Source organism: Panthera onca, chromosome E2 (assembly GCF_046562875.1).
Source record: "Panthera onca isolate mPanOnc1 chromosome E2, mPanOnc1 haplotype 2, whole genome shotgun sequence".
NCBI lineage: Eukaryota > Metazoa > Chordata > Mammalia > Carnivora > Felidae > Panthera > Panthera onca.
In genome coordinates, this window is record NC_138353.1 from 12333184 (window position 1) to 12361023 (window position 27840).

General features: G+C 39.9%; 1 protein-coding gene and 1 pseudogene across 1 annotated transcript; both read right to left on the bottom strand.

Moving 5' to 3' along the window:
- Positions 1–813: 813 nt before the first annotated feature.
- ZNF283 (zinc finger protein 283) lies at positions 814–16467 on the bottom strand. Its single transcript, XM_078438347.2, has 3 exons — positions 15480–16467; positions 8780–8906; positions 814–2691 (listed from the first exon to the last, which is right to left on the bottom strand). Exons 1-3 carry the CDS (start codon positions 15603–15605, stop codon positions 1025–1027), a joined length of 1920 nt encoding a protein of 639 aa, XP_078294473.2. The 5' UTR covers positions 15606–16467; the 3' UTR covers positions 814–1024.
- A 2540-nt stretch (positions 16468–19007) lies between these two features.
- LOC132689918 (centrosomal protein of 19 kDa-like) lies at positions 19008–27840 on the bottom strand (annotated as a pseudogene).

A 27840-nucleotide genomic window follows, 5' to 3' on the forward strand; every position in this document is an offset into this window, starting at 1 on the left:
TGCTCTCTCTCTCAAAAATAAAATAAACTTAAAAAAAAAAAAGATCAGGTAGTGTTAGAACGTTTCTATACCTTCATTAAACAAACGTGTTTATTGTAAATTCTCTATGCTTTTATAAGCATAAGGAAGTTGTGTCTCACATTAGCCAAATCATCCTTATAGTGTGAATATTCTGCCATTCTAATCAGAGAGGTGACAGTGAGGGGTTTCTTATTCTAATTAAATCGTCTTGTGACTTGTGTCATGTTCTTGAAACTGTAAATGTTGTCTCTCACGTCATTTCTGGAAAAGGGCAAACTTCTTCATTTCTAATCATTCATAAAGTGGTTGATACTTTTATAAAATATAATTTTATGGCAGTAACAAATTGCTATAAAAGTTTCCAAACATTTACTCTCGCTGTCTGCATTCATCTCATGATGGACAGGTAACAATTTTGTGGACTGGCAGTAGGCTCTAGACAAGTTTTAGTAGTACTTCTCTAAGGGCCTTCCTACATCCCAATTTAAAGGGTTTCTCACTTGGATGAAGTCTATGATGTACCCTGAGATACTTATCACATCTCTAAGTCTCCCCACATTCCTTACATTCATAATATTTCACAGCAGTATGAGTTCTCTAATGTGCAGAGCAAAAACTGAATTACGATTAGGTTCTTCCTACATTCCTTAAAGTGTTTCTAACGAGTATGAATTCTCCAATGTTTACCAGACTTTGTGCCAAGAATAAAGATCTTCACACGTTCCTTACATTTGAATGGTTTCACATCAGTATAAATTGATGTTCAATAAGATTGTACAAAATCCTAAAGGCCTTTTCATATTCCTTATATTCAAAGCATTTCTCACTAGTATGAATTTTCTGATATATCAAGTAAACTGTCCACACACAGGTAAAGGTTTTACACATTCGCTGCATTTATAAGTTTTCTCAAGAGTAAGATTCTCCTTGTATTGTTCGTACACATAAAAAATGTGTTCACATCTCTTCAATCATGAAGTTTCATCAGTATCAATTGTCTCATTTAAGTTGTCCATATAAAGGCTTCCCCACATTCTTTATATTCATAAGGTTTATCATTACTATGAGTTCTCTCATGTTGAACAAGGTTTGAGCCATTAACAAAGGTCTTCCCAAATTCCTTACATTGATAAGGGTTCTCACCAGCATGAAATCTCTGATGAACAGTAAGTTGATAGCCACTACCAAAGGCCTTCCCACATTGCTTACATTCATAGGACTTCTCACCAGTATGGATTCTCTCATGTTTAACAAGGCTTGAAGCCCAACTAAAGGCCTTCCCACATTCCTTACACTTAAAAGGTTTCTCACCAGTATGGATCTTCTGATGTTGCGTAAGGTGATAGCCACGACTGAAAGCCTTCCCACATTCTTTACATTCATAAGGTTTCTCGCCAGTATGGATTCTCTCATGTTGAACAAGACTTGAGCCGCAATTAAAGGTCTTCCCACATTCCTTACATTCATAGGGCTTCTCACCAGTATGAAATATCTGATGTCGAGTAAGTTGATAGCTACTACCAAAGGCCTTCCCACATTCTTTACATTCATAGGACTTCTCACCAGTATGGATTCTCTCATGTTTAACAAGGCTTGAACCCCAACTAAAAGCCTTCCCACATTCCTTACATTCAAAAGGTTTTTCACCAGTATGGATTTTCTGATGTTGAGTGAGGTGATAGCCACGACTGAAGGCCTTCCCACATTCTTTACATCCATAAGGTTTCTCGCCAGTATGGATTCTCTCATGTTGAATAAGACTTGAGCCACAATTAAAGGTCTTCCCACATTCCTTACATTCATAGGGTTTCTTGCCAGTATGAAATACCTGATGTCGAGTAAGCTGATAGCCCCAACAAAAAGCCTTTCCACATACTTTACATTCATAAGGCTTCTTGCCAGTATGAATTTTCTGATGCTGAGTAAGTTGATAACCACGACTGAAGGCCTTCCCACATTCTTTACATTTATAAGGTTTCTCACCTGTATGAATTATCTCATGTTTAGCAAGGCTTGAGCCCCAAAAAAAGGCCTTCCCACATTCCTTACATTTGTAAGATTTCACACCAATATGAATTTTCTGATGTTGAGTGAGGTGGTAGCCACGACTGAAAGCCTTCCCACATTCTTTACATTCATAGGGTTTCTCACCAGTATGGATTCTTTCATGTTTAACAAGACTAGATCCCCAACTAAAGGTCTTCCCACATTCCTTACATTCGTAGGGTTTCTCACCAGTATGAAATCTCTGATGCACAGTAAGTTGATAGGCACTAAAAAAGTCCTTCCCACATTCACTACATTCAAAGTGTTTTTCAGTCGTATGAGTTCTCTCATGTTGAACAAGTTTTGACCCATGACTACAAGCCTTCCCACATTCCTTACAAATATAGCGTTTCTCTCTATTACGAATTCTTTGATGTGCACTAAAAGATTTGCTTTTTCTGTAAGTGGGCATTTTTTCATAGCTAATTATCATTTGACTAAAGTATGCCTCTTGATGTCCCTGTAGCCCCTCCAATTTGCTTTTGCACTTAGAATTATTTTTGAAAATGAATGCCTCAAGGCCAAGAGTTTTACTTCTTTCCGTCCTCTCCCATTGGGAAAAATGTATTTCAAAAATGTCTTTTTCTGAAATTTTATTTTTGGTTGCATATGTTGACTCCAAATCTGAAAGAAAACAAGAAAACCACATATTTTATTTTGTTTACCAGAAAAAAATTTAAAAAACCCTCAACAGAAATACAAGGCAAATTAGAAATAATACCCATTAAAAAAAACGAAAGAAAGAAAGAATACCCATAAAAGAACTGGATTATAAGACTTCTTGAGCTCACTCCTAAGCATCAAGTGTCTACCCTGTTGGAACAACAATCTCAGTTTTGACTTTTCAGCTCTTATGTTCTTAATGTTCTGATCTGACAGTTTTCTGGAGGATTCCTCAAAGATCATTTTAACAAGTTCCTTATCTTCCTGTGTGGATGACCCCTTACACAAAATGCCTTTCCATCCAGCAAGCCCTTATGTGCACAGGGGTGGTTCGGCTGAACTTTTTCACAACTATGGCGGGTTGGCATCATCAACTGGAATCTAGAAAATCAAGCACACCTGAAACTAATATTGTATGTCAGCTACACTTAAAAAAACAAAACACTAAGCTACATAATACTCCACAGGAATTTTTCTGAGGGATTGGTGTTGGGATAAAAGCAGACAAAACTACTAAGTTCCAAGGCTCTACTGGAGGTGAAACGTGTGAAACAAAACCAACCAGAACTGTAATAGAACCTCCACTTGGCTCAAATTCTGATACAATTAGAGAGATAAGCACATCAGTGGTCATGCAGGAAGTTTAGAGCAAAGAACAATTTTTCAATCTAATTTGAAACCAGAAATAAACTGAAACTAATGAAAGCTATGACCCAGTCCCAGCTCAGCTCTAAGCCTGGGGGGATCTGAGTTATCAGCCCCTCCCCCTAAATAGCTGATTTGAGAAACAGGCAGGGATCTATTCTTTACTGTTCTTCAAAATGTCTGGCACACAATGAAAATTTATGCGGTAGGTGAGGAACAGGGACAGTGTGACCTAAAATCACACCCCCAGCCCCCCCAAAAAACACAAAAGAGACAAAGAACAGCTGACGTAGATATTAGAATCAGCAGGCAAGGCCATTGAATTATATTTTACAGATTCTGGAAGAAAAGATAGAGAACAGATGGGAAATTTCAGCAAAGAAACACAAACTCTAAAATTATAAAATGGAAAATTCTACAAATAAAAAACCCAAACTGAAATGCAAAGAGAAAAAGGATGGGGAAAAAAAAAGAGAGTCAGACCTGTGCAACAATATTAAACAATCCAACTTCAGACAACAGCAGTTCCAGAAGGAGCCAAATAAGTACTTGAAAAGATTATTATTGCCATATTCTTAAAATGTATGAAATGTATAAATAAGCAATCTACTTTTTAGCAAACTGCAAGGAGAATAAATACAAAGAAAAGCAACAACTGGGAGCATCATAATCAAATAGTTGAAAACTGAAAATAAAGGAAAAATAATAAAAGGAGGCAAAGGGGGACATTAAAATTAGAGAACAACTATAAGAATTGAGGCTGACTTCCCATCTGTAACAATGGAAGTTACAAGACAATGGAATGATATCTTTAATGGCTGAAAGAAAGAAAGCTTTCAACCTAAAGTTCTATATAAAGCACAAAGTATTCTTCAAAATGAAGATGAGAGATTTCCAGCCCCAGCCATGAAGAAAAATCTGGCATTAGACTTACTCTCACACTATAAACAGCTCTAAAGCTATAAAGCAGTATACTAGATGGGGCGCCTGGGTGGCTCCGTCGGTTAAGCAACTGACTTCGGCTCGGGTCACGATCTCACGGTTCATGGGTTCGAGCCCCACGTCGGGCTCTGTGCTGACAGCTCGGGGCCTGGAGCCTGCTTCGGATTCCCGGTCTCCCTCTCTCTCTGCCCCTCCCCCTCCTCGTGCTCTGTCTCTCAAAAATAAATAAACGTTTAAAAAAATTAAAAAAACAAACGTGTACCAGACACAGGGCTGAAAAACTTTTAGAGACAATTCTTAGGAGAACTTTATATTCACCCTTTCTGCCTGGCTGCGTCCTCCAAAATAAGGTACAGGAAAATGAAGTCCAAATATACAGCAGTGGTTTCACTGGGCAAAGGATACTGGTGTCTGAGTTCAGGACTGCTAAGGCAGCTGGAATTTGTAGCTCATGGTTTAGCAAGTAAAGGAGCCATGAATCTGTAACTAAATATTAATTTGTGCACCCATACAGTGACTCTCCACAAGGTACTTGGAGTACCAACCCAGACTGAGTGGAAAGAGGCATTCATCTGAGGCCTCACAAAGCCCATATAGTGAAAGACATCATCTGGTGCAGTAGTCCTCAAACTTGGTCTCAGAACCCCTTATACTCTTAATTATTGGTGAATTCTTTGCTTGCTCATGCATAAGTGTATTTGCAATACAAAATATACAAGGTTAGTATTTTTGTGTAATGGTGATTTTATGATATCTTAGGTGACTTATTAAAGGGTAGAGGAGTACTGTGGGATAGGTCTGTGGGAAGTAATTTTAATGATGTTTAACTGGTCATAGATAAACTGTAGTAACTATTGCTGCTTTACTTAACGATGTTTTATTTCTTTGTATACATGAGCATTTGGGTATAAGAACTGTGTGTACATCCAAAAGGAAGTCACAGAATTTAAACCGACCAATCTAATCTTACAACTACCTTGAGATGGCCAAATATAAACTAAATGCAATGCACTCTTGTATAGCTTAGCATCAACAGATAGTTCAGTAAACTTGAATTTAGTTCAACCAATCTGAACTGCCATGCAAGAGCTTATATTACAATTACTTGGCAAGGAAGGCTTAACAATATTAGTAAATGAAAAGAGATTTAACTACTTTTTAAATGTTAAAAAAAAAAACCGGGGCACCTGAATGCCTCAGTCGGCTAAGCATCCGACTTCCACTCAGGTCATGATCTCACAGTTCGTGAGTTTGAATTCTGCATCAGGTGAGAATGAGCCCCACTTCTGGCACCGTACTGACAGTGCAGAGCCTGCATGGGATTTTCTCCCTCCCTCTCTCTCTCTCTCTCTCCCCCTCTGCCTCACACATTTGCTCCCCCCACCTCAAAAAAATAAAATAAAAACACTTAAAAATAAATAAATGTTAAAAAAAAATCACTGAGGGCTCAAAAGAGCTTTTGTTTGTGCAAGTTAGATTTTCCAATATTTACCATATTAGAAATTAAAATGGAAAAATTAAAGATATTTATTAATTCACTTGAAAATAATGAATCATTCTGTCAATACAATAAATTTATAAAAGTTATGTTTTCTAAAACAAAAAAGTAAGTATTATCTTAATTTTTTGTGACTCTCTTTAATATATGGCTTAACAGAAGTCAACTGGATTCTCATATCTGCTTCTGCATTCACTCTATGGCAATATGCTATTGTGACTGAAGTATACGAAGGAAATCGAGCCTCCCACGTATACGCAACTGTTATTCTTTGATACTGTGGGTATGTTACTATTTGATGCTACAGTAAAACTTGAGAAGGGATAGTTTCATAAAGGTTAGTTGCAAGGTGAAATATGCAAATATACCCATGAACTTTTCATATTAAGTCACCTTAAAATCCACTGCACTTTGAATGATCTTTTATCCGGGCATAATTTTGTAATATCGTGCACTGGTCATGTGAAAAATGGTGGCTCGTGGAGTTATGCAGATCTTCGAAATGTTCACATATCTCATTACATAATATTTACAAAATCATGTGTTAATATTACCTTCTATCTCATCAGAAAAATGTTTATGTATTGGGAAGTTGTAAAAGCTCAAAATGGTAGATGTAAGTTTCACACAATTCTAAGTTTTACTTCAAAGTCTGAATTCTATCACTGGCAAAAAATACTGTTACTTGTCTTTGAAGTGGCGGGCTCCCTTGTGAGAACATTTTTCTAACTACCTAAGTCTCAATAATAGTATAATAGTTCATCTGTTAGGCATTCTTTCAAAAACAAAGTGGCGTCCCATGAAAAGAACAGCCAGTTTAACTCACAATTCAAACACCTGCACAACTGGTTTTCCTCAAGGCGCGTACCACACTTGGGTATACAGCAGAAGAGTTTAATGAATATTTCCCATTTCACCACAAAGGATATTTTTTAAATGCATATTCGAGGGTCAAGAATACAGGCTCATGAGCCAGACTTCCTTGCAGGCTCAATTGCTGCAACCTTCTCCCACCGGCTGTGTGACCCCGGGAAGTCACTTACACTATATGTGTCTCTGTATTCTCATCCATTAAAAGGGGATAAAAACAATACTTGCCTCATGGGGATGTTGTGAAAGTTAATTAAGCTAATGTACTTGCTCTGCTTAGAACACAGCCTGGTTTGGGGCGCCTGGGTGGCTCAGTCGGTCGAGCAGCTGACTCTTGATTTTGGCTCAGGTCATGATCTCAACAGTTTGTGGGGATCGAGCCCCACGTCAGGCTCTGCACTGACAGCATGGAGCCTCCTTGGGATTCTGTCCCTCTCTCTGTCCCTCCCGAGCTCTCACATGCACATGTGCTCTCTCTCTCTCAAAATAAATAAACTTAAAAAAGAGAAAACAACACAGCCTGGCGTATGGTTAGCACAGTGTTAAGTGTTAATATTGTCAGAGTTACTATTGTTATTTTGCTAACAGGAAAAGAAGTTTCAGGAGACATTTTTAGGATTGAATTCGGTGTAGAGTTTAACTTTGTAAAATACAAGGTTCACAGATCGCAACTTTCAGCTTCCAACATGTTGAAAGGAATGTGTTCGCTTAGTGTGAAATGAATTGTTTATTCAATCCTCCACTGCATAAAGTGAAGGGGCTCTTTTGAAAGTCGGAGTACATCAGGACCCTGTTTCTAGCTGCACTCTCTGCATGTGGGTCAAAAACTAACAAAGAGCAGTGCTTCTTTGATGTGTATAAAAATCACCCAGGGGCGCCTGGGTGGCGCAGTCGGTTGAGCATCCGACTTCAGCCAGGTCACGATCTCGCGGTCCGTGAGTTCGAGCCCCGCGTCGGGCTCTGGGCTGATGGCTCGGAGCCTGGAGCCTGTTTCCGATTCTGTGTCTCCCTCTCTCTCTGCCCCTCCCCCGTTCATGCTCTGTCTCTCTCTGTCCCAAAAATAAAAAAAAAAAAAAAAACAAAAACGTTGAAAAAAAAAATCACCCAGGGATCTTGTGTAAACGTAGACCCTGTTCTGCATGTCTGGGATAGGACCTGGCAACTGTATTTCTTTTTTTAATACTTCATGCATTAATTCATTCACTTATATATGTAAGCGATGAATCACTAAATTCTATTCCTGAAACCACTATGACACTATAAGTTAACTAACTAGAATTTAAATATTAATTTGGGGGGGAAAAAAAAAAAAAGACAAGCTGGTAGAAGCAGCTGATGTTAGGTATGTGTGTAATATTTAACAATAAAAAACCTAACCCCGGGGCACCTGGGTAGCTCAGTTGGTTGAGCATCCAACTCTTGATTTCCATTCAGTGAGATCAAGCCCCACGTCTCAAACCCCTACTTGAGATTCTCCCTCTCCCCTCCCTCTCTTTGCCCTTCCCCCGCTTGCTCACATACTCTCTTTCAAAAATAAATAAATGACCTAAAAAAAAAAAAAAAAAAAAAAAAAAAAAGCTAAAACCCCAGTAAACCAAATAAAGGCTTCTAATCACTCAGAAAACAATCCACATTCCTCCCCCAAACCAACAAAACCGCCTACCGTCTGGGCCCTGCCTATCTCCTTCACTAACTTCTTGGTATCCTCTCCTTCACTAACTCTGTTCTGGTCTTCCTATGGTTCCTCAAACATTAACAATCACATTCTGAGGAGCAAGCACACAGATAATCGTTAGACACGTTCAAGTTAAACACAGCATGAAACAATGGTTACGAACTGAATGCCCCATAATGCAAATCCCGCTCCTTGTAAAGAAGAGAGGCCACTACAGGAAAAGCCAGAGGAAGGTGTGAAGGTATGGGACGATCAAGGAGCTTGCTGAACCCATTTCTAGTCCAACAAATATTAAGTTGTCCCTTTGAGAACAGGGAGAAGAAATTGACCTGGTTTCTTCAAAGACAGCCCTATAATTCCCACAGGGAAAGCCAATGCTGCAGAGAAGATTCTCAAGTATTTCAGGCAGATGACCTTACCCAATGAGACCAAGTTACTATAGTTCTCCAACATCACATCCACGTACAAGTCCCTCTGAGCAGGGTCCAGGCACTCCCACTCCTCCTGAGAGAAGTCGATGGCCACATCCCTGAAAGTCACCAAGCCCTAAAACCAAAAACCCATACATTACTTGGGGAATTAAAGAAATTTAAGAACTTAAGAAAAAGGATTACGAAGGATAAACCGCAAGAAGAGGAAAATGTAACAATCAAGTAGGCTGGAGGCCTGTGATACATATAGGTAGAGAAAAGTAAAGAAATTAGTACAACTAAAGCAGAGTGTTACACATTCTAGAAGAATCCTGTTACAGCAGGAAAAATTTCTTGGATATTGTGAGATAGGTAACTAAGCTATCTAGACTTGTCTGGTAATATATAAAATAATCCCAGTTTCTCTTCTATTAAATAAAAGTGGTGTTGGGGGGGAGGTTGTTTATGAGTATGTAAACATACATACAACCTGCTATGTGCCTGTCTCGTAAATTCTTTATAAACGTAAACTGCTACACCATCTTTTCCCTTTCAGGCTTTAAGGAACAGAAGACACAAATAAGAAAATTTTTTTCCCAAATGCACTATAAAATCTCTATTTCAGAAAAATGACTTCCATTAAATTACAGATTATCATTAAGCCTCAAGTAAACCATTCCATTAGATTACAACGTAAGCATTTTTTTCTTACACATCTTACAAATACATGTTTTTATTAGCTGCATTCAGTTCATCATATAGGTATATGAAATTAATATCTCCATTATATTTATACATTTAGGTTGAACAAAACTTCTAAAGACTTTCTCAATTCTAGAAATCTACTATCATCCAGTATTTAGAAATCTGTCACCTTCTTCCTTGTTACCATCAACCACACCTCACCTGACACCCTCCTCATTCCCAAGCAGGAGACTGCCAATAGAGCACATCATATATGACACAGGTGTCACCAAGATCTGTGCATCCTGGTCAATAACCAAATGGACTCTGACACTGGTGTTCATTGATTGGGGAACCACACTTTCCCTGAAAGACCCACTCACAAGCCCCTGCATCCAAAAAGCCTTGCAAAGCCTCACAGAGACTGAGGCTGAGCCCAAGAATCTTATCTCTCTGGGAGACTCAGGTCCATGAAGAAGTTCCAAGTTTGCCTGTATGACCAAATGGGACCCTCATCACTGACTCATCACACCACAGACCTGAGATGGGAATAAGGAATTCTGATAAGGGAAATGGCACAGCCCTAGTGGACCAAAGACAGAAGTGATAACGAAGGGCACCACCCAAGACAGCCTACCATGGATATGTCCTAGGTAAACACCAAAGCTCTTCCAGAGAAGGCCCAAGCAACTGAAATTGTTCTCTTGGGTGACCATCCAGCTGTCTAAGGGCATTGTATCCTGACTGGCTTCTTTCCTAGATGCCAGCCAATCAGCACCTTAACCTGAAAAAGGAATAACTGTTGTTTTCAAAATGTCTACAGTCTTCATTCTCCCGTTTTTCCTTCCCTTGTAAATAAATCGTTGGTGTTTTAATAGATGATAGCAGTCTACTGCTGGTTTTCCTTGTATATAAGTAAAAGTGTGCTGTTAACTACATTTCTTCAAGTTATTCTTTGACAGAAGCTTAAGTATTTCCCTCAAAAGACTGCATCCCTTCGCTGTTCTTGATAGAAGACCGAGCACACAGATGTTGAATGTGTTCAATGACCATGACGACACTGAATGGAAAGGCACATATGAAGGACACTGGGCTACTTGGCCCTATCCTTTACTGGAATAGGGGGAACTGAGAGGCAGGTTCAGGAGCGGGGTTCTGTTATGCAGAAAGCATTCGGATAATTAAGGAAAAGATTCATATGACCTAAAAATCACAGTATTTCAAGGAGAGAGAAATAACCAACTTACATCAGTCATAGTTCTAGAATTGCAAGAACTAATTAATAATCCATGGGGTTCCTCTATTGGTGAAGCACAGAATCCAGAAAAGTCAGAGCTGGGGAGGGGAAAAAAAAGCTTTAGAACAGATGTGAAGTGATCCCATCCTAACTTAAGCTAATATAAACTTCTACCTCTGCCATTCCTCCTCCTACCCCCCACACTCCCACACCATCTTTGAAATCTAAACTCTCCCCTCAAACCCAAAGGTCCTTCAGTAGGAAGGTTTCTGGCAGTGCCTGATACTGGGGATGCTGATATGAGACTGAGGCTGGACCACCGGTCCTTCCCAGACCAGATCTCCCTCCCACCATTCTGCCTCTCCAAGCTGAGAAAGAGGACCACAGTCCAAGTGAGAACATCTTTCATGGGCTCGGGGCTCAAGAAGGTTGGTCAAGACACAGGGGTGGACAGGATGTACAACTGCCTGAGCCCAAAAAGCTGACCTCTTAACGCGTTCAGAACATACACGCAACAGAATACGAGAAACTAAGCTAAGTCGGGGAAAATAATCAAAATATACTGTCAATAGAAAATACAGCTTGCAGGATGTATAGTATGATTATATTTATAAATTGTATGTGTATAACAATATAGAAAAGACTGACAATCACATGTCCACAGATGAAAAAAGTGTTTAGGAAAAAAAAGTGTTTAGAAAGTTATACATCTAGGGGCGCCTGGGTGGCGCAGTCGGTTAAGCGTCCGACTTCAGCCAGGTCACGATCTCGCGGTCCGTGAGTTCGAGCCCCGCGTCAGGCTCTGGGCTGATGGCTCGGAGCCTGGAGCCTGTTTCCGATTCTGTGTCTCCCTCTCTCTCTGCCCCTTCCCCGTTCATGCTCTGTCTCTCTCTGTCCCAAAATAAATAAAAAACGTTGAAAAAAAAAATTTAAAAAAAAAAAAAAAAAAGAAAGTTATACATCTATATACAATAAGGGTTTTCTTTTTATTGTGGTCATAATGTTCTTTTTGTTTAAGTATTCTGCATAACTGTTGTAGCCATGGCCATGCATTATACTAACCATATAATTTCTACATACACTCCCGTTTTGCCTAGAAAAAAAGTGGCTGAAATTCCCCCAAGAAATGTCATGGATATATTGATGAGATCTCAATCCTGCTTCTCTTCATGTCTTCTGACACATGGGTTGATTTTATATCTAAACTTGTCTTTTTAGACAGGATACTTTCCTGATAATTGCTGAACTGATCCTACTGGTCTCACTTAGCAACTAACATTCGTAGGATACAAACTACAGGGTATCCAACACGCAGGACAAATTCTATTTGCCTCTGCAAAACCAGTCGTGACCCAACAGTATTGCCTGTAATTACCTTCCTATGAGTTTCCAAGACAGGTTACCTGAGTTGTTTCTTGGCCTTTGTTGCTGGCAGCCTTAACTTCATTCCGATGTAAATTTAGTCTTCCTTGTCTTAAAGGCAACAACCATGTCTTTCAGTTACTGTATCACTACCCAAGTCCTATCTCAGGGTCTTAGATTTGGGACAAATTTTAACCCAAAATTCCCTTATGGAAACGTGTCCTTAAATAGCTAGAGAAGTACAGATGTATACACAAGAATATTCAACCAAAAATCATTTATGAGATAACCAAGAATTAGAAACTACCTAACAGTAAGCAAAAGGTTTGCTCAACTGTGGCCTGCTGTGCCCTCATTAGTTTGGTGGTATTAGACCATATTAATTGAAGAAAGACACACATAATCAATTTCTTGGTGATACAGGCAGTTTTGTAAAGGATACACAATGTGGGAAGTCTATCTGAAATTAAGATAAAGGCTCTGGTGTCGACTTTGAGGATGTGAATCTGGGCTCGACAGTGACCAATTTCTCAACACTTCTATTTCCTCGTCAATAAAAGAATAAGAGAAGGATAGGAACACTGTCTGCTACAGAGGGCTGCACTGAAGATTAAGTAAGAAAATCCACATATAATACTGGTGTACGATAGGGGAATCTGGCTGGCTCGTTCGGAGGAGCATAAGGCTCTTGATTTCAGGGCCGTGAGTCTGAGCCCCATGCGGAGTGTAGAGATTTCTTAAATTACAAAAAAAAAAAAAAAAAAAAATAGTGGGGTGCCTAGGTGGCTCAGGTAATAAATACAGCGTCCGACTTCAGCTCAGGTCATGATCTCACAGTCCATGAGTTTGAGCCCCACCTCGGGCTCTGTGCTGACAGCTCAGAGCCTGAAGCCTGCTTCGGATTCTGTGTCTCCTTCTTTCTTTGTCCCTCCCCCACTCGAGCTCTGTCTCTCTATCTCAAAAATAAATAAATGTTAAAAAAAGAAACAAACAAAAAAAAAACCTAGTGTACGGTAATTACTTAACCTAAGTTTTAGCCATTATTACTGAAAATGGAGATTACTGTCCCTTATTCTGTTATAATAAGAAAAGTTAATGACCCTTTCCATATTTTCATAATAAAATCCATGCTTCTCAGGTGTGTTTTCTTACAAAGTAAACTAAAGTTTCACAGTCCAGCCTTAAGCCCACTATTCTTCCTAAATAACAACATAAGCACAACAGGTTCTCAGAAAGACACAGAGGAGATATCCCCCACTCCCAGAAGCTGCAGATAGAGACAGGACTCAACATCATAAAGCTGGCTCAGAAAATACAACCCAATTAGATGTCAAGAGGAGAACATTAACCAGAGGTGTGATCTTGTTCTGTGCAAATTGGTGGTTTATTAAATGTCCATAACTATAACCTTCTTATTCTACCTTCTGTTATTAATATCTGTCCTTGGAAATATTATTTGTAAAATAGGTTTTTATAAGACAGAACAAAGACACTGCAAATTATCACTATTTTCTGTGGAAATAACCTTTAAAATAATCTAATTCTGAAAGTCTGTCTTTGAGGCTCTTGTAATTAACTTTTAAATGGTGTTTACATTCCTAAAAGCCGTGAATACTTCAGGTTTTTAAATAAAGAAGAAATCACTAACACTTCTCTCTTCTTCCTGCACATTCAAGAGTAAAACAAAACCCACACGTGGGTTGGACTTCTCCATCAAAATAAAAGCTAGAGAGTCTTCAATTCAGTTGTATCACCAATTACTGTTATCTTATTCAGCAGAAACAAAACCAGACACATAGGCTCACAGGAAAAAAAAATTTTTAACAGAAATGCACCAAAATATTAAGAATGATTAACTCTAGGGGTACCTGGGTGGCTCAGTCAGTTAAGCGTCCGACATCGGCTAGGGCATGATCTTACGGTTTGTGAGTTTGAGCCCCGCATCGGGCTCTGTGCTGACAGCTCAGAGCCTGGAGCCTGCTTCGGATTCTGTGTCTCCCTCTCTCTCTCTGTCCTTTCCTTGATTACACTCTGTCTCTCTCTCAAAAATAAATAAAACGTTAAAAAAATTTTTTTAAAGAATGATTACCTCTAGAGGATGTAATTCTAACTCCTTCTCTATGTTCCCTGGATTGTTGAATTTTTTTTGCAATAAACCTGCATTAATTCCATAACCAGAAATATAAAGATATTTCCAAATGTAAAAAACTGAATGATAGGGAAGGGGCATATTTCAGTCATTAAGAAAACTGCAAAAAACAGAGCCAACCCTGAAGATCAGTGGGCCAGAAACAAAGTACACTGACCAGCTGTTGAACGTGCTGGAGCTGGAGCTGACCCCTACACTGAGACACTTTCACTATCAAGGTTCCCCTGAAACCAACACACCAGTTACGTTAAGTCACCTTCAAAGTCTGAGGAAGGAAATACATGCACATAAATAGAATAATATTTGGTACAGAACAGATGCTCAACAAGTGTGGCTACACCCCTCCACCTGTTCACTGTGGTCAATTAAAACATTTTGGAGACAATCCTTGAAAAATGTCTTTCAGGGGCACCTGGGTGGCTCAGTCGGTTAAGCGTCCGACTTCGGCTCAGGTCCTGATCTCGCAGTTTGTGGGTTCGAGCCCCGTGTAGGGCTCTGTGCTGTCAGCTCGGAGCCTGCAGTGGAATCAGTGTCTCCCTCTCTCTCGGCCCCTCCCCCACTCGTGCTCTGTGTCTCAAAAATAAAATAAACATTAAAAACATTTTTTGAGAATAACGTCTCCCATAACTCCTACTGAATGGGATTCATACAGAACTCACAATATTCTTGTGGACTTTTGTTTATAACTATTACTTAATATTTTATTACTTACATTTTCCTTCTGATTCTTTATAAACATAATTTTTATCAAGTACACATTATTCCATTACAGGAGACAACTGCAATTTACTGCACTGTTTCCATATCACTGGACACTAATCTTGTAAAATCTCCTTCCCAGCTATTAAATCCTAATCCCGGACCAATGGAGCTGGATCTTTTTTGGGTCACGTACATTCGACAATCTCATGAAATTACAGACATTTTTGCCCACTAAAAGAAGAAATTTACAAATATTTATAAAAATTTGGTCTCAAATCCAAGAGATTTGTGATCATCTGGCAATTATAAATGGGACAAAACCTCAGGTTAAGATTTCCTCTACTAGATCATTTGAGCATCTGGTCACTTTTTCAAACTTGAATAGCTGGCTATTAATTGAGAGTAAGGTCAATAAGGGGCGACTAAGAAGAGGGATGCATGAGCAGGGTAGGTCATTCATCAGGAGGAAAACCCAGGATAGTCACTACTAGTGATATTTCAGGCCAAGAAAGCAAATATTCTCATGATCTAAAAACGAAAGTAACTGTGTGAATAAGAAAGAAACACAAACTCACCCTGATCCTTGACTTCAAAATATGCAACAATTCTTCACTCCTCCTCAGGATCCTTCTTAGAAACCCGGCAGCAGTGGGAGTGGGGGTGGGGGTGGGGGTGCGGGAGGGGGACACCGAAAGACTCATGAGACATCAGCATTTCTTGGAGCACAGACCTAACTAAAACAAAAAAAAAAAAAAAACAAAAAAGGAAAACCGAAACACCGCCTAGAGCCGTATTCACCTTCAGCCACACAAAACCCAACGGAATTGAAAGGAAGGAAGGTTGCAATCTGTCCCTGAGTTGACAGCAACTGCTGGGCACGAAGGTCTGGCTGCTCTGAAACATGTAGCTGGCTCCCAAGGAGCTCCGAGACGCGCGCCCCTTCTACGAACCTTACCTCTGGGGCCTCCCCCATCACGTCTTCCTAGAAGCATGTCACGAGGACACTTCCGGATGTACGATTCCCATCCCAAGACTAGCCTTATGCCTTCTTGGCGTGAAACGTTCCCTCTAGGGCTTAGGGTAGGACCCCTTTTCTTGCGGGCATTTAACTGGCAGGCCCAAAGAAAGTCTAGAGGGAACCCAGAGCACACAGCCAAAGCAAAACCACAAGGCCACGCACCCCATCCACCCGGGCACACATTCCCAATCGCATATACACCATCACGGAGGCACACCCCGGCCCTGCCACGCACCATCCTGCTCAGCCGCTAGCGCACACACAGGCTGGAGGCTCCGAACGCGACACACCCAGTCCGCTAACCGGGCCTCCTCACCTCGGGCGCTTCCCGAAGTCACCCCCACACTGGCTGCGGCTTCTGACCCGGCGCTGACTACTTCCCCCGACGCGAGCAACTCACTGCGCGGAGCCCGAGAACCTTCAGGACACCGGAAACGGACCCACAGGCTTATGGGAAATAAGAGACGGCAAGTCCCCGGAGGGCGAGAACCGGGCCATCCAAAGAGCTCTCCGCGGGCAGCCTCACCCCGCCCGGAAGAAGACCTGTGCCCGGAGACTTTTGGGAAATGTAGTCCACGGCGGGCAAATCCTCAGAAGCTGGGACCCAGGACCCTTAGAATGCTCCCAGCATGCAACTCGGCTACGCCTAGCAAAGGCGCTTTTTCCAAAGTCAACCCGAACTTCTAGTTTTTGCTGCAGCGAGTAGGTCCCGGCTAGGCGAACGTCACATCTCAATAATCTTCGATGTGACTGAGGGAGAATTAAATGGTTTTCAAGGAAGGCTGAGGAATGCATTCTGAGAGTGTTAGAGATTGGAAGGGGAGCGTCGGCGGAGAGGGGCGTGGGGGGCTATGACCAGGGACTTAGGCTTCAGTGGGCGGCAACATCGCAAGTAAGGTCCATGGGAATAACCCTGAGCGAGGCCACGGGCTTACCTGGTTTACGAGGGACTCGAGTAGGGTCTGGCGGGTTGAACAGATGGATACGTGTGGCTCTGAGTTTGTGGGTCCAATTCGGTGACTAGGACCTCGTGTGGAGTTGTTTATATTCATGGGATAGTTTCTGCTGGTGTGAATCCTTGTTTCCTTACGTGTAAGGTGGTTTCTGTTAGAGATTATATATTTTTTCAAGAGAAAAGCAACAATACGTGGTCGTGAATTGATACTGTGACCATGTGCAAAGGTCCCTGTAGGACTGAGAGATGAGATCTGGGACATTGTGTGTTAATGTCAGTAACTGAGGACAATTTAGTATTTGTGAGGTTTTTTTTAATAGGCTTTTCGTTTGCATACTATGGTGATTATGAAAGTGGATCACTGTCCAGCTGAGATCGAAAAACAGTGCAGTGTTGTGTGGCTTAGTATGTGTTAGTTTGATGATCTGACTGCCAATCACTATATGTACCTGGAAAATTGTAACTGTTAGGATAGTGAGTTTCATTATTTCCACAGTTTCATTATCTATAAGAGTGGTACAATTACATCTTCTTGGAGCATCAAATTTAAGATGCAGAAAAATATTTACAATTTATCCGCCAAATAATTTAGATATTTTATAATGAATCAATGATGCTTTATGGGAAAGAATGCGAATTGGCATAATGTTTTAAAAGCAAGAAGAAATCAGTCATATCCGGTCATAGAGTGGCTGCTGTAGGTTTCCATTCTTCTGTGATGTTAAGGGTACTTAACCAGATAACTTTGAAAGCCCTAGACTAAGGAAATAATTTCCTGCTTGTGAACGCAGGTAGATTAGAACAGAGCCCAGAATTAGGGAATCAGATGTACTAGTTTATAGGTCATGCAAGGCAAGGAACCTGTTTGAGACTACATAATTAGTCCATCAGAACACTACTTGTCTTATTTCAAAAAGTGGTAATTACATTTTGTTATATCCTGAGTATACAAAAACCACTTCCTAAACAGTGCCTGATTCCTCTGTTGCAGTTGGCAATTTTGAACCTAAATATTTGTATTTCTTTGACATTTCTGACACTTTTCCTTCAGATATCAAATAGTAGATAGAAACAAAGATAAAGAGCTAATGGTTATACTGTTAGGGAAGAAGATAAAATTCCTTTTCTAACACAATTTCAGAAGAAACTCCTCAATGTTCCCGGGGAGAAAAATGTTTGTTTGTTTGACCTTTTTTGTTGTTGTTGTTTCTCTTCCAAAAGTCTGTCTTTTGCTTCCCCCTAAGTGCCTTAATCACAGCCACAAATTCTTAAAATGCTTTCCCTGTCATCAAACACAGTAGCATTGCTCTCATTAATATTGCAAGTAACAAATCTAGAAATGAAACACACCCATCAAAAGTAGGGTGAACAATTAGGTCTGGAGTACCTTTACATCGGAATAGTACATAGCAGTGAAAGTTACTGAATCTATCATAACATGAGCATTGAGCCATAGAAATATACCTGCAGGATGTTTCATTCATAAAATTTTAAAAAGGAAGCAAAACAATGATATTTTGTGCTTAAGTGGAAGATAATGGAAAACAAGGGCATGGTGAATAAAATTCAGGAATGTGGTAAGTTCAGAGAGGAGGAAAGATGAAAAGGTAGTTTTTAAAGGGATTCAAAGCTATTTCATGGCCCCATGGGCTGCTCTGAAAAGCCATCTTTGCATTGTTCGGGTAACCCGCTCTCCCACCTCGGGCGCATGCCTGCTCCCTGATGGTCCTCCAACTCTCGCTTGCTTTTGAATCTGCTGCATGGGGCCACTGGCATGCCCCATCATTTCAGGCACGGCCGTGGACCCCAGCTCCGATATCACCACCAAGGACTTACAGAAGAAGAAGGAAGTTGTGGAGGAGGTGGAGAAGGGAAGAGCTGCACCTGCTGATGGGAACACTAATGAGGAAAATCAGGAGCAGGAGGCCGACAATGAGGTAGATGAGGAAGACAAAGAAGGGGAGGAGGGAAAGGAGGTGGAGGGCCGAGGTGAGGAAAGAGGATGGAGAGGAAGATGATGAGGCCGAGGCAGCTACGGACACACGGGCAGCGGAAGATGGTGAGGTTGCTGATGTCGACACCAAGAAGCGGAAGATCGATGACGATGACTAGACAGTGAAAAAGGGAAAGTTAAACTTGATAAACAACGACAAAAAATGCCACCAGGACCTCTTCAGCCCCCACGTCCAGTCTCAAAATGTAAAGAGGGTCATCTTTGAGTGGAGAGTCCCATCGTGGGGAGCGCCACCCCCAGATGACCTCTTGCTCTGCCAGCCCCCCAGAACCACAGCGGGAATCTGCAACAAGGGAGGAGAAAAGAATCAAAACTTAGCAGCGCCTGAGAGGCTCAGTGCGTCCAGCCTCCCGCCCTTGATTTGGGTTCAGGTCATGATCTTACAGTTGGTGAGATGCTTCCCTGCGCCTGCTTGGGAGTCTCTCTCTCTCTCTCTCTCTCTCTCTCTCTGCCCCTCCCCCATGCAGACTCTCTCTCTCTCTCTCTCAAAATAAATAAACTTTAAAAATGTTAATGAAAAAGGGCCAAGATAAAATTTCTTTTTCCCCCTTTTTTGTCTATGAAGTTGCTGTTTATTTATTGTTTGCCCTGTTTGAAGTGTGTGTGAAACAGTGTTTTCCAACAATAAACTGGAATTTTATTTTGCTGAGTTGTTCTTACAAGAAAACAAAGCACAATTATTTTATGTATTGTATTTCTTAAACTGGATTCTATTACATAATTGTATACTGTTATTTTGATGTATTCCTCATTAGTTATAAATATTTGTTTATTCGTGATGAAATCTTAAAACTTTTTTGGTATAGGAATTGAATGCAACTGTGTGTGTTGGGAGGGGGATATGTACACCCAATTTTTAACATGTTCTACCCAAGGGGACTGTGGGAACTTGTGAAGGTATGTACGGAGTAGAAACTAATAGATAACCGGTGTAAAAAGAAATTCCAGTTAAAAGTGTAAAAGGCATACCTACACCACTGTTATTTACATATGTGTGTTAAAAGATAGCTAAAAAATAATAATTATTGTCACAAGGTAGTAGGCTTTCAGGTGTTTTTCACCTTATATTTTATGGCCTTCATTTGTTGACTTAAAATCTATTTTGTCTGGGGCACCTGGGTGGCTCAGTTGGTTGAACATCTGACTTTGGCTCAGGTCATGATCTCACGGTTTGTGAGTTTGAGCCCCGCGTGGGGCTCTGTGCTGACAGCTCAGAGCCTGGAGCCTGCTTCAGATTCTGTGTCTCCCTCTCGCTCTGCCTCTCCCCCGCTTGTGCTCTCTCTGTCTCCCCAAAATAAATAAACACTTAAAAAATGTTTTAAATAGCTATCTGTATTAAACTAACAACTGCCTAATTTCACTTGCAAAGAAATACTCAACACTTTCACCTTTCTCCCCTCACCTTGTTATTGATGTCATACATTGTGTCTTTTTATATTGTGCATCCATTAACATATTTTAATAGTTGCAGCTTTTTTATACTTCTTTTAACTTCTAAACCATACAGTGATTTCTGCACCACCATCACAGTTTTATAGTATGCTGTATTTGTCTGTGAACTTACCTGTGAGCTTTATACTTTCATACGCTTTTTTAAAGTTTTATTTATTAAGCAATCTCTACACCCAATGTGGGGCTCGAACTCAGGACCCTGAAATCAAGAGTTGCAAGTTCTTCCAACTGAGCCAGCCAGGCACCCCTCATATGCTTTTTTTTTTTTTTTTTTTAAGTAATCTATGCCCAACGTGGGGCTTGAACTCATGATGTAGAGATCGAGAGTTGCATGCTCCACCAGCTGAGCCAAACCAGGAACCCCTCGTATGCTTTTATGTTACTATTTAGCATCCTTTCATTTCAACTTGAAGGACTCTCTTCAGCATTCCTTGTAAGGCAGGTCTAGTGGTGATAAACTCCCTCAGCTTTTGCTTTTCTGGGAAAGTCTCTGCATCTCCTTCATTTGTAAAGGATGGTTTTGCCAGATATATAAGTTCTTGGTTGGCATTTTTTTTTCTTTCAGCATGTTGAATATATTATCCCACTCCCTTCTGGCCTGCAAGGCATCTGCTGAGAGCCTTATGGGGTTTCCCATATACATGACAAGCTGCTTGTCTCTTGCTGTTTTCAAAATACTCTTTGTCTTTGACTTTTGACAATTTGATTATATAGTCGACTCTTGAACAACATGGGCTTGAACTGTACAGGTCAACTTACACACAGATTTTTTTTACAAATGCAGTACAGTACTGTACATGTATTTTCTCTTCCTTATAATTTTCCTAATAACATTTTCTTTTCTCTAGTTTACTTCATTGTAAGAATACAGTATATAATACAGATAACATACAACATATATGTTAGTCACTATTTATGTTATCAGTAATGCTTCTGGTCAACAGTAGGCTATTAAGGTTAAAGGAAGTCAAAAGTTATACATGGAATTTCTTTTGACTGCCATGTTGAAAAGATGGAGTCAGTGCCCCCAATTCCCACATTGTTCAAGACTCAACTATAAAGTGTCTCAGTGTGGATTTCTTTGGATTCATCCTAGTTGAAATCTACAGAGCTTCTTGATTCTAATATCCATTTCTTTTCCCCAACTTGGGAAGTTTTTAGCCATTATTTCTTTAAATAAGCTTTCTGCCCCCTTCTCTTTCCTTTCTTCTCTGGGACTCCCGTAATGTATATATTGGTCCACTTTATGTCATTCCATAAGTCCTTAGGCTTTCTTCACTTTTTTTTTCATTTTTCTTTTTATTTCTCTGAGTGTATAATTTTAATTGATCTATCTTTGAATTCATTGATTATTCTGCTTGATCAAGTCAGCTGTTGAACCCTTCTAGTCAATTTTTCAGCTCAGTTATTCTTTTGTCCTAAAATTTCTTTTTGATTCTTTTTTTTATAATTTCTGTCTCTTTGTTGATGTTCCTATTTTGTTCATGCATCATTTTCTTGAGCATGTAAAGCATCTTTATGATGGTTATTTTGAATTATTTTTAAGTTAGTCATATAACTGCATTTCTTGAGGACCAACTTCTGGGGGGTTATTTTGCTCCTGTGTTTAGGCCATGCTTATTTCTTTATATGTATCATAACTTTGTGTTAAGATCCATGCATTTCAAAAGACAACCACTTTCTCCAGTCTTTATGGACTGGCTTCATTTAGGAGAAGACCCTTACCAATAAGCCTGGTAAGATTCTGGAAGTCTCTGAGACCTTTTTTAGGAGGGGTGCAACTTCTCTGGGCCTGTGTGTACAATTTCTCAGTTAGGTTTGCCGGTTTCTTTTATAGAAGTATGTAATCTCTTACTACCTCTGGTATAGGTTTGTGGGACCGCAAGTTGTCCCATTCTATAGCAACAAGCTTTCCTCTCTCCCTTGTTCTCAATGGCCAGGAGGCATCCCAAGTATGCTGACTCCCCATCTGTGCCCTAGTCAGGTAAAACAGATACCTGTCCCTCAGACAGCCTTCTGGATGGCATGGAGCTGGGTGCATGCTCCACCCTTCTCCCTCCCTTCCAAGGGAGAAGCCTCAGGTTATGCTCTTTCTCCTGATCAAACCAAAGCATACTGACTGCAGCAAGCTGTTCCCCACCTGTTTTGGTTTTTTTTTTTTGTTCTCAGCAGCCCTCAGGTATTCAAGCTATGCTGGTTCTGTAAGTGTTGTGGATGAAGCTAGACAGAAATGGGCAGCCCTCTGAAGAGTCAGAACACAGGATGCATGAGTGGTAGGCCTCCCTACCAAATAAGAGGCCTCAAATTGTGTATATACATACATATATATATATATATATATATATATATACACACACACACATATAGTATATAATTATATAATATATAATTATACAATAACATGTTATACAATAATATCTATGTTATATATATATAATAAATATAATATAATTATACAATAACAATGGTATACTACTTGGTGATCAAAAAGAATGAAATCTTGCCATTTGCAACAATGTGGATGAACTGGAGGGTATTAGGCTAAGCGAAATAAGTTAGAGAAAGCCAAATATCATATGATTTCACTCACATGGATTTTAAAAAACACAGCAGATGAACATGGGGAAGAGAAGGAAAAATAAGATAAAAACAGAGATGGAGGAAAACCATGAGATGCTTAAATACAGAAAACAAACAGGGTGGCTAGAGGGGAGGTGGGGGGGGATGAGTTAAATGGGTGATGGGCATCAAGGAGGGTACTTGTTGGGATGAGCACTGGGTGTTATATGTAAGTGACGAATCACTGGGCTCTACTCCTGAAATCAGTACTACACTGTATGTTGGGGTGCCTGGGTGGCTCAGTCGGTTAATGTCCAACTTTGGCTCAGGTCATGATCTCACAGGTTGTGAGTTCGAGCCCCACATCAGGCTCTGTGCTAACAGCTCAGAGCTTGGAGCCTGCTTCAGATTCTGTGTCTCCCCCTTCTCTGCCCCTCCCCTGTTTGTGCTCTCTCGCTCTCTCTCAATAATAAATAAACATTAAAAAAATACTACACTGTATGTTAACTAACTTGAATTTAAATAAATAAATTTAAAAATTTTTAAAAATCGGTGAAAGGAAAAAAAGAACTTATACAACTCAATACCAAAAGAACAAATAATCCAATTAAAATGTGGGCAGAAGACATGAACAGACATTTCTCCAAAGCAGACATACAGATGGTCAAAAGAAACATGAAAAGATGCTCAACATCACTAATCATCAGAGAATGCAAATCAAAAACCACAAGGAGATATCACCTCACACCTGTCAGAATAGCTAAAATAAAAAATACAAGAAACAAGTGCGGGTGAGGATGTAGAGAAAAAGGAACTTTCGTGCAATGTTGGTGGGAATGCAAACTGGTGCAACCACTGTGGAAACCAGTATGGAGGTTCCTCAAAAAATTAAAAATAGAAATGTCATACAATCCAGTATTCCACTACTGGGTATTTATCCAAAGATATTGCGGCACCTGGGTGGCTCAGTCGGTGAAGCGTCCAACTTCGGTTCAGGTCATGTTCTCTCAGTTCGTGAGTTTGAGCCCCGCGTTGGGCTCTGTGCTGACAACGCAAAGCCTGGAGCCTGCTTTGAGTTCTGTGTCTCCCTCACTCCCTGGCCTCCCCTGCTCACTTTCTCTCTCCCTCTCTCTCTCTCTCTCTCTCTCTCTCTCAGAAATGAATAAACATTTAAAAAGGAATATTAAAACACCATTTCAACAAGACATATGCACCACTATGTTTATTAATTACTTACAATAGCCAAGTTACAGAAGCAGCCCAAGTTTCCATGGATAGATAAATGGATAAAGAAGAGGTGGTATCTATATACATTGAAATATTACTCAGCCATCAAAACCGTGGAACCTTGCCATTTCCAATGACGTGGATGGATGTCAAGTGAAATAAGTCAGTCAGAGAAAGACGGATACCATATGATCTCACTCGCCTGGGAAATTTAAGAAACAACACAAAGAAAAAAAGCAAACCAAAAAACAGACTCAGCTATAGAAAACAAACTGATGGTTGCCAGAGGGGAGGGGGGTGGGGGGCTGGGTGACATAAATGAGAGAGATTAAGAGTACACTTACCATAATGAGCACTGAGTTGTATGGATTTATTGAATCACTATATTGTACACATGAAACTAATATATCATTGTACATTTAACTATCCTGGAATTTAAAAAAAGACTCTAGAGAGAGTAACATCTGAATTTTTACTTTCAGAATTGATACGGTGAATTATATTAACAGACTTTGTAATGTTCATGCTTTGGTTTCTAGATTAATCTTTTCTCAATTATTTTGATGGATGTGGTAAATTGACCCTCAGGATCAATCCACTGTGTTCTCAGTGTGCCTTCCTGAACTGAGGAAGCTGTAATGCTAAAAAATATAAACTCACCAGTTCCTTTTGGCTAGGTTAGTGGGAGTGGACTAGGTTTTAAAAGTTCTCTTAAATTTTTCTTTAAATCCAAATAAAATTTAAGTTCTCTTAACACTTGGCTGATGTTTGGAAGATAGAAGTGAGACAGATGCTATTTTCCTGCTGATTGCTCTGTCAGGCAAGGTTGTGGAGATAATGATCTTATTTACAGAAGGTTATATCCCCAATTATTAGCTACTAAAATGTTAAAAGTCCGATGAGGTGTCAGTGGCAAAGGCTTCTAATGCCCAGATTTAGCTATGGTGTTGGGTCTTGAACATGACGGTTCCGGTGGTACCCTCATGACATCCCCCCCTCCTGTCTGTGACAGAAATCGACTGCAGAAATACAATTTCCAGTTTGGCCATCTTTTACTTCCTGAAAGTCCTGTCTAGATCTCTTTTCTCTAGCACATTCGATGATTTTGTAAGCCTGTGTTTATTTTCTTAAATTTCTTTACACTTTAAATTGGTAGGGTAAATGCAGATTCCGGTATTTGAACTTTGCATCAGCTTCCAGAAAGCATTGTAGCTAATGGATGACAAAAATGGGCCCGCAGGATGGGAAATCAGAGATGGCTGAGTTTGACGGCAGTCAGGATCACGTTATCAGTACAAAATACTCAGTTCCCACAGCCCAGCTGTGCAACAGTTAACAGAATGAAGTAACTATTCAAAAAAAGGCTTTCACACAATGAAAGCCAAATGACAAACTCTTAAGCATGGCCTGTATAGCTTATAATCTCCTTCATGATCTGCCCCCGTCACTTTTCTGATCCTACCTTTTACCATTCTCCATATTACCTAGTATATTTCTTTAAAAAAAAATGTTTAAACATTTATTTAAGGAGTATTAATTTCCTTGCAGAAAACAGAATTCCTGCCAATTACACAGTATTCTAATATGACAAAAAATGTATTTGTACACATAAACCTTGTTCAACAAAGATGTTCTCTTTGTAGGTCCAAACTCAAGAACAGGCCTAAACTGGCCTTTATTATGTTCATTTATTATGGGTAGATTTCCCATTTTACAAGCAAACCTCTATGTATGGGAAGAGCTTCAGGGTTTCAGAAAGTCTTTAGCATATATTTCCTGATCCCGGGGGCACAGATTTCCCCTGTTGTCCATCAAATGGCACCCACTTGCAACTGCAGGGCATTCTTCTACTCCAGAGTTAAATACATAACAAATAGACGAGAAAACTACATAACAAACAGAGCTAAATACATATAAAGACATAATGCATACAGAATAATCCCCTGGTAGCCATATATGCCCTCCAACCTTATCAAACCGTAATTTGCTTACTGTTCCTCAAATAAAATATCCTAATCCCTATCTCTTTACCATTACCTTCCTCCCCCCGCCTTTTTTTTTCCCTCCCAGTTTCCTTCACCTGGAATTCTATATAAACTTCTATCCAAATACCACCATTTCAAGGACCAGGCAAAGTCTGATCTCACCACTAAAGGACAAAGTCTTCCCTGACTGTCCTACCCTATGGTAATCTGACCCTCTTTAATCTTTTTTTTTTTTTTTTTAAGGACCCCTGGTTTCTTTTATTCTGAATTGCTTAACACATCCTCAACAAACAAACGCAAAATGTAACAACAACACAACTAAAAAACCCAGATCAAACGTGAGATAAGAGGAAAAATGCAGTATCTATGGGTAACACACAAGTAGGAGACAGAGAATGCCCCAATTACATTATCTACAACCAGGTAAGGAAACGCTAATCTTTGAATGGACTCTGGAGTCCACATCTGATTGGTGAGTCAGGAAGATTGTGATTTAGATTTAAGTGCTAATGTCGTTCCATTGCTACTTCATGACTTCCTTACAATCTAGGTCATTCTCTGACATTATATCTTTGAATATTGTGACCCTCTTTAATCTTTAAAGAGCATGTGGCCGTAATATTTTTTTCTGCCTAATACTGTTAATTAGCTTTTCACAAGTTTTTTGCTTATCTTGCAATTAGATTGTAAGCTCCTTTTTTTAATTAAATATAATTTATTGTCAGATTGGTTTCCATACAACACCCAGTGCTCATCCCAAGATTGTAAGCTCCTTAAATGCAGATTCCTATATTTTGTTTTCCTTATTTTCCTCATGCATCTAAATAGTAGATACTCTACATGTCCCAGTTTTGAAAAGTAACATGGTCAATCCAAACATGACCCAACATGTTCATTTAGTGTTCTTTAATGGATTTTGCTAGAACCGTGTTCATACACTTTTTTGTATACACATAGATTTTCTGCCAGCCCAATATATTTTTTTGAGGTTTTTATATAGCAGAATTCATCAGCTTACTCTGTGTCCCAGCCACAAGACTGCAGTTGTTCATCCTGTGGGAACTCAACTTCAATGTCATAAACAAAATTTGAATCATCCTTCTTCTAGCTTTTCTCAGAAAGCTCATATATGATGCTCTTTCTTTGTTTGTTTGTTTTCACATGTTTAGTTATTTTTGAGAGAGAGAGACAGAACACGAGCAGGGGAGGGGCAGAGAGAGAGGGAGACACAGAATCTGAAGCAGGCTCCAGGCTCTGGGCTGTCAGCACAGATGTGGGGCTCAAACTCATGAACCACGAGATAATGACCTGAGCCGAAGTCGGATATTTAACCAACTGAGCCACCCAGGTGCCCCATGATTCTCTTTCTTTGGCAAGTCTCTTGCCATCTACTTTGTTCAAGTCTTCCTCAGGATCAAGGGTTGTTTCCCATTGAATTTGTTCCACTTTTTTTTTTTTTTTTTTTTTTTTGCCAGACTTTGCCCCCACAAGTGACCTTGAAAAAACGGAATAACTTCTCTAGCTGCCCCAGGGACACTTGTTCCAGGTAACTCTTGTGTCATGGATTATTCTGTAATTGTTCAGCAGTTCTGTTGCAATCTGAACACTTTGAAAAGTTTCAGACTAGCATGACACGTTGGCAACTTTCCCCCTTTATCTCATTCTCATAGAGGAAGATAATAGCTGGAGTCTGGAACCTAATTCCACATCTCTTGGCAATGCACAT